This window comes from Trematomus bernacchii, unplaced genomic scaffold (genome assembly GCF_902827165.1).
Source record: "Trematomus bernacchii unplaced genomic scaffold, fTreBer1.1, whole genome shotgun sequence".
Classification (NCBI taxonomy): domain Eukaryota; kingdom Metazoa; phylum Chordata; class Actinopteri; order Perciformes; family Nototheniidae; genus Trematomus; species Trematomus bernacchii.
Window position 1 is genome coordinate 5,901,095 of NW_022987616.1, and position 7,880 is coordinate 5,908,974.

Consider the following 7,880-nt stretch of genomic DNA (forward strand, 5'->3'; position numbering starts at 1 on the left):
GAGAGAGGAGAGAGAGTGACACACCGGCACGAGAGAGGAGAGAGAGAGTGACACACCGGCACGAGAGAGGAGCACCCGGGACCCCGAGAGAGGGACACACAGAGAGCCGAGATGAACCGAAGCGTCGACATGAGCGGTCAGTTTGAGGAAGATCTCCACGAGCGGGCCGAGAGGAAAAGCAGCAAATCCCCCACCCTGCTCTCCTCTTACTGCATAGACAGCATCCTGGGCCGCCGCAGCCCCTGCAAGGTCCGGATCATAGGGGCGCAAAGTTTGCCCGGCAGAGGGGAGCTGGACAAGGCTGACAGTAAGTTTGGACATTTAAAAAAAAGTCTATCGGTTATTTTGGAGCATTGCGAGGTGTGAGACTCGGTGCGTAATGTTAAATAATGCGTCAAAAAGAGTTGTGTTTATGCAGCAGAATATCGTTTTTATTTTATTTTTATGAATGTTGGCAAAGTAACAGCCTCGATGTATGGAGCCTGTCAGGGGTGCAACCCGTAAAGCAAACTCTCTGAACTTTACGCGAATATTTAGCTTTTTATATGGAACACTCATTCTGTCCAAGAACAATAACTGAGTGGAACTTGGTGCAAGAAGAGGCAGAGTCAGAGGTCTGCTTCGTGTAAATGTTAGAAGACATTTAGTGGGGATTCAATTCAATTATAAACTATCGTCTCTATTCACGCAGATCCAGGTGTCTAAAACCAGTAAAAGACAAAATATTATTTACAGGCCTAAATCACCTATATTCAGAGGAAAATGTGTGCACCTTGTATTCATTTGTGTCGAAATCTTCCTCCCCAGGGTCAACGAAAGACCCCTTCTCCCTCAGCGCGGACATGCACCTGCCCCCCAAGCTGCGCCGGCTGTATGGAGTCGGGGGGAAGTTCCTCCACGAGCACCCGGACTCTCTGGACCGGGAGCGGCTCCTCATGGAGGCCAGCGACAGCCTGAAGATCAGCCAGGCTCCGCAGGTGAGCATCAGCCGCAGCAAGTCGTACCGGGGAGAACGCGTCCCTGAGCCGGGGAGAGGGCGACCAGAGCCCCGGGGAGGGGTCGGAGGACGGCAGCCTGGTGGAGCTCGGCCCGCTGAAGTTCGAGGAGGACGTCGGGAAAGAGGAGGAGAACTGCGGGGACGCGGCGGCTCTATCCCCGAAGGACGAGGAGAGGGAGAGCTTGAACGCCGGGGATGGGGACGGGAGGGACGGGGAGGACAGCGTGTGTCTGTCGGCGGGCAGTGACTCGGAGGAGTGCATGCTGAAACGGAAGCAGAGAAGATACAGGACTACCTTCACCAGCTACCAGCTGGAGGAACTGGAGAGGGCTTTCCAGAAAACACACTACCCGGACGTCTTCACCAGGTGAGAAAACTGGATGTTTTAAATTCATTTGAAATGTTTTTTATTTAATTAATTTGTTATTACATTTGTATTTTTGTATTGTATATATTTAAATTTAAAAAAGGCTTTTAAATGTTGTTTTCCCAAACTATTAATTTATTTTATTTACAAATTCTGCATTATAGCCTATTCGTTTACAATTTACAATGAGGAAAATTAGGCCTAAGAATTGTAATTTACATGCAAATATAATATTAACAATTACAATTCACCCATAGACAATTGTGTTTTATAATCATTATGTTATAGGACATATTATTATATAGGTTTGAAATCAAATAAAACAAATGCATGAAAACATTTGAACTGTTCTCTATTTAATGCATTGATAAAAGGAGATAATTAAATGCATGTTTTTTATTTTAAATAAAATATCCACCACCTATTTAATTTTCCAAAGTAATTGCACACTTAAAACTGGACAGTCTGCAGGTCTCACCTCATAAAATGCCCCAACAATAAGCCCGTGCACCGCATTGAAGCATTGAGTGCTAACATGGGGACGTTTTGTTACCTCTATCTGAGGCGGACCTGGTACTAAATACAGTCTGCAAAAATATTATAATAATAATAATTAACCTCAAAACCAAGGACACCTGCTCACACAAAACACGGAGCTTTACACACTTTCTCCTTTATGCTGGTAAATGCTTAAGAAAACAAACAGTTCTAGGATTTTTTTCTCAGGGCCTAAAGAAAAGAATCTACAATTGGAGACTTGTATTTTTCAAATGTAAGATTTATGTGTGAAAGTGTACGATATTCTTCCACAAAGACCTACATTTTCGATTTCTTTCACCACTGGGATTATTCATATTTTCCAATCGATTTACTTTAGGCGACTTGGAGGTCTAATTTAACCTGCAGCCGCCTCGCAGTGAAGGCAGCGTCAATTGCTTTGTGGCAGGCTAGTTTAGATGTCATTATTTCCAACCATTATGTTGTTACAGTGACAGGCCTGTGCTAAGGGGAAATCTAACAATCACTAGGCCTATTTCTACCCATCCGTGACAGGGAAAATAGAATATGGCTGTGGCGTATTTCTGCAGTTTATCCAGGGGGCAGCACAGAAAATCAAGCCTATTTTCAGCCGTCTATTGTTGACAGTGAACAACAGGAGGGGACAAAACAGCAATTCCAAATTTCTGCCAAACGGCGGTCTGTATAACCTTGAATTTCTCTCCTTCTTCTTACACTTTAAATATAATCTTTTTTCAGAGAGGAGCTCGCAATGCGTCTGGATCTCACCGAGGCCCGTGTGCAAGTAAGTGTTTATCTTTAAAAAAAAAAATCACCCTGCTGTAAATCAAATCATGTTTTATGTCCTGTGTATAAAAGCTGGGTAATAAGAGGTGATATGCGTCACTGATTGAGGATAAGCGATTAAAGGGGCCAATTTGAGTCGGTAATTTATTACAGCCAAATGTGTTAAATGGAAGGTCTTTCCTGTTATTGAATGTTATTACGCGCGTTTTAGAGGCAATTAAGGCGAGGCTGGCGATTCATAAAAAGCTCACTTAGTGCAGGAGCAAACACTGTCCTGGGAGGAGATGGTGTGTGTGTGTTTGTGTGGCTGTGTGTGTGTGTGTGCAGGAATAGCAGAGAGAGAGAGAGGGGAGGGATAATGCTATTTGATTTCCCATTATGTGATTGCAATAGACCTGCATTGATCCCATGCTTTGCACTTGGGAGCGAATGGGAGACCATTAAAAGGTGTTTGCTCCCCCCCTTTCTCCTCACCCCCCCTTCCCCTCGCACTGAAAGCGTGGCTTGCATGTCGAAAGCTCGAGCTCATAACCAAGAGAGACAGTTCAAACAGCTCCGGTGCAACAACAGATGTCTCCTCAGGGGCCCAAAGGTGAACAAATCACTTAACGGGCGCCATCAGGAGGTGATAAAAACTCATAAATTCCCGAGGGGCTGTGTAATGCTAAACAGCCCTCTGGGAATAAAGTGTGTGTGTGTGTGTGTGTGTGTGGTGTGTGTGTGTGTGTGTGTGTGTGTGTGTGTGTGTGTGTGTGTGTGTGGTGTGTGTGTGTGTGTGTGTGTGTGTGTGTGTGTGTGTGTGTGTGTGTGTGTGTGTGTGTGTGTGTGTCTGTCCTTCAATCTCTCCCCTCTCGTGTTGACATTTTGCTCATTGTGCTTCTGCAGAGCAAACTGGGCAACAGTGAATGCGTGGGAAAGTTAAATACTCTCCCGGGATGGAAGTCACTTGTTCTACATCTCCTAAGAATTTAATTTAAAGCGCATTAATTGTTATTGGAGCCAGTTCAGCGGCAATCTTCTGGATCTTTTGTTAACACGGCTCTTAATTATCTCCCCCCCCTCCTCCTGTACAGAGGGACAGGGGGTTTAATTAGACAGAACGCAGATTTAAGGGACCGTGAGCTGCAGGGTTTACCGTGCATGTAATTACCGGTGACTTTCCGCCTGTTGGACAGCACCTGAAGGAGACGGTGTTAGAGAGCATGACACCGGCCCCCATACAGTGTGTGATTACCAGGAGACAACACTGTGTGTGAGAGCAGGACAGTTTGATCATTCATAGCATGAAAGACCTGCAGGACACAGAGTTTAAACAATATATAAATACCATGCAGCAAAAATGCTATTTATATTGAGAAAGAGATTAGCTTCAATCAAAACTGAAATATATATTTTATAAAAGGAAAATAAACGGTCTTTGCTTTTTAATACAGATTTGCACACCTGTTCTTATTCATGTATGGACTGCATGGTTGTGTTTTGATGTGATTTGATGCAAGTCAGACAATTTTTCTGAAGCTTGAATCTATTTAAATCACATGAACCAATAGTTTTGGGGTCAAAGGGTTAAAAAAAAAAAAGCTCTCAAAGCCCCCAAAAAACTGTTATCAAGGGGCAAACATGGCCCCCCAGGATTAAAAAAAAACAACATATGCATTTACCAGTTTGAGCCTTTTTCATTTATTCATGTTGGCACAAGGATTATACTGTTATAGTTATATTCTGGGTTATTTCATTTTAAAAACAGTAGCACCAATTACCTGTTTTAAAAGTGCCTCAAGAATTTGGTCCTATAGTAAGTAATAAGTCCTGATGTCTAGAAAGTGTTGGCACACCATTTTATTTTATCACATGAACCTGTCTCTTCCTAAAATAATTTTCCTGCATCTTCCTGCTAACTTAAGTAAGATGAAACCTTATATTAACCCCCCTCCCTCGCCTCAAAAAACTGTGATTGAGGGCCAGACATGGCCCCCTAAGATAAGAAAAAGTATATATATACCAGTTTATGCCTATCCATGCACTCATTTTTGAGGTGATGACTGTCTTAATTTGAATCTGGGTTCACCTCATTGTAAGAACAGCAACTTTATGCACCTCCAAAATGTTTAGAAAGTGTTGGCACAGTTTTTTGAATTCCCTACACATGGACCTGTCTCTTCCTAAAACCATGTCCCTTCCTGCTATCTTCAGTGACATGAAACCTCATATTAATAATAATAATAAATACATTTATTTTGTAAGCGCTTTTACAGGTGCTCAGAGTCGCTTTACAGAGGTAGTAAAAAAAGGACAACAAATAAATATAGTAAAAGTCACATTAAAATCGAGCAATAAAACAACAATAAACACCGGAACTAAGAACATAACATTCACCTGTTTGCAACTTACAAATGATGTATCACTCGTATATAGACTCTTATGGCACTACTTCTATTCTATTGTCTTGTATTTACTTGCACTATTTTATCTGTTTTATTGTGTTGCACTGTTGTTGGAGCCTGTGACCTCAGATGTTCATTGTCATAACTACACTGTGTACGAATGACAAGAAAAGCCTTGAATCTTGAAAAGCAATCACACATGAAAAGCCAGTGAGATACTAACCCTCCTCCCTCCTCCCTCCTCCCTCCTCCTCCCTCCTCCCTCCTCCCTCCTCCCTCCTCAGGTTTGGTTTCAGAACCGCCGGGCCAAGTGGAGGAAGCGTGAGAAGGCGGGGGTGCCGGGCCACCACTCGGGCCTGCCGTTCCCCGGGGCCCTGACAGCGGGGCACCCCCTCAGCCACTACCTGGAGGGGGGCCCCTTCCCCCCCCACCACCACCCGGCCCTGGAGTCGGCCTGGTCGGCTGCTGCAGCCGCGGCCGCCGCCTTCCCCGGCCTCGCCCCCCCGCCTCACAACGGCTCCGCCCAGCTGGGCTCCCCCCTCGGCCTGGGCACCTTCCTGGGAACGGCCGCCATGTTCCGACACCCCGCCTTCATGGGACCCACCTTTGGCAGGTAAGCTGCTCCCAAAAGATCCTGCTCCTCACACACCAGAACACACAATACAACACAATACAACACAACACAACACAACACAACACCACACAACACAACACAATACAATACAAAGGGGCTTTGTGGCACGACCACATTTTAAACGTAGTATTGCCAACGTTTAGTTTAGTTTTGATCAACTGTCACAAAACACAGTAAATGGGGCAGCTTCAGCCAACATTGCTCATTTCCAGCTGTTGCCCCCGGCCAGATTGAATTTAATTTAATTTTAAATTTGTTCCATTCATGGCATGCACAACTTAATGTATAACAATTATTTATAAAACATGTCTCTATAAACACACCATTGACCGAAAAGGAGCAGGGAGAAGAAAGTAATCTTATATTACATATATAGAAATAGATGGTCTGTCCTTCATATTTTCTTATTCACAGCCAAACATAACAGTATCGTAGGATCAATATGATGATAATGGAAACCTTTTTACACACAATACATCAACAGCATTAGTTATAAAAAAAGAATGAAAGACAAGTGGATACAGGCTTTCTACACGAGGCGTTGTAACAGAACAAAACTAAAAGAAACAGAAATGTCAACAATACATGTGGCACAACACACACTCTCTGCACCTGCATGTATTTACATTAAAGGACTGCAATTAACTGACGCACATGCACTAAAAATGCACAGCTTATAATAACCCCCCCCCCCACATGATGCACTGTAACGGTTCCAGTGATCATGACTCACACCACATTACTGTTTATCTCAGTGTCTGATTATAAATGTTACTCTGTTAACCATTCACAGTGGTGTGTAATCACTCTGTCAAATGTCTTAATAAATTAACCAAACGTGTGATCCTGTGAGACAAGCTGTGACACTCTGCACTCTCCATAGGCCACAATTAGCTTCTCACTTCTCTGTCCGCTCTATTGTGTTAACATTCTTCTGGAGAGAGCTGCAATAATTAGTCAACGGTCGATTAGTCAAAAAATAATAATGGCCAACAAAGTCATTTTTCCAGATAATGCTTCTCCTCAGTTGTATTCACCAAACTAAAGTGACTAGCTTTTGGTTTTGGACTGACATTTACAAGACCAAACCATTGCTAGTTGCAGCAACATGTTAGCAGTGATATTAAAGCTTGCAACAGATAACGTCAGGCTATTTAGGTTCAAGACACCTGCAGCCAAACCTAATAAGACACACAGTACGTCTAAAGGACGGGGAAAAATCTAAGACACAATTAGCTTTTTACAATCATTAATCCCAAGCAGTGACCATCTCCATCTGCTGCCATTATACTGATGCCATTATGCATATTTAAGAAACACTGCTGGACTTTAACACCACACTCAGACACTCAAACAGCACCACACTTTTTACGCTATACGGACAATCTTGCACTAATGTACATTTCTATTCTACAAGATATTTAAGTGACTGTTATTTTGTATATATTGATTGTTGTGTTTTTATCTTAAGTGTGTGCATGTGTCTGTTGATTGTGTATATATAGGATATACATATTTTATACGTATTTTTGTATTCGGGATTGTGGGAAACGGTATTTCGATGTCTCTGTCTGTACACACAAACTGAAATATTGACAATAAAGTTGACTTGTGAGCTGTTTCCTGACCTTTGAACTTGTCTTCACGTGTCTTAGATTGTCACATTTCTGTGTCCCTGCAGGCTCTTCTCCGGTATGGGTCCCCTGTCCAGTGCTTCCACGGCTGCAGCGCTCCTCCGGCAGTCCGCCCCCCCCCCCTGTAGAGGCCCCCCCCCCACCCCTTGCTGAGCGACCCCTCCTCCTCCGGCCCCCCCCCACTCCGCTGCAGACCGCCGGGCCTCCAGCATCGCCGCGCTGCGTCTCAAAGCCAAGGAACACTCGGCGCAGCTCACCCAGCTCAACATCATCCTGCCCAGCGGGGGGGCCGGGAAGGAGGTGTGCTGAACACCATCGACCCCCCCCCCCCCCCCCAAAAAAAAAACAGCCTCCTGCCCCCCCCCCCCTCCTCCCCACTCATACTGAGGCTGACGTTCCCCTTTTCATCCCTGATACCTCATGTTTCCCCAACAAAATAGCACGACCAAATTCAAAAGAGCACTGGCTAGAAAAGTGTGTGTGTGTGTGTGTGTATGTATGTATGTGTGTGTGTGTGTGTGTGTGTGTGTGTGTGTGTGTGTGTGTGTGTGTGTGTGTG

At 44.3% G+C, this 7,880-nt stretch overlaps 1 protein-coding gene across 1 annotated transcript; it reads left to right on the forward strand.

Moving 5' to 3' along the window:
• arxa (aristaless related homeobox a) lies at positions 1-7,630 on the forward strand. The gene is given in 6 exon segments (XM_034132626.1): positions 1-307; positions 808-1,007; positions 1,009-1,364; positions 2,622-2,667; positions 5,338-5,666; positions 7,369-7,630. Coding segments are annotated over 6 exon segments (1,389 nt in total). The 5' UTR covers positions 1-111.
• Positions 7,631-7,880: the final 250 nt, after the last annotated feature.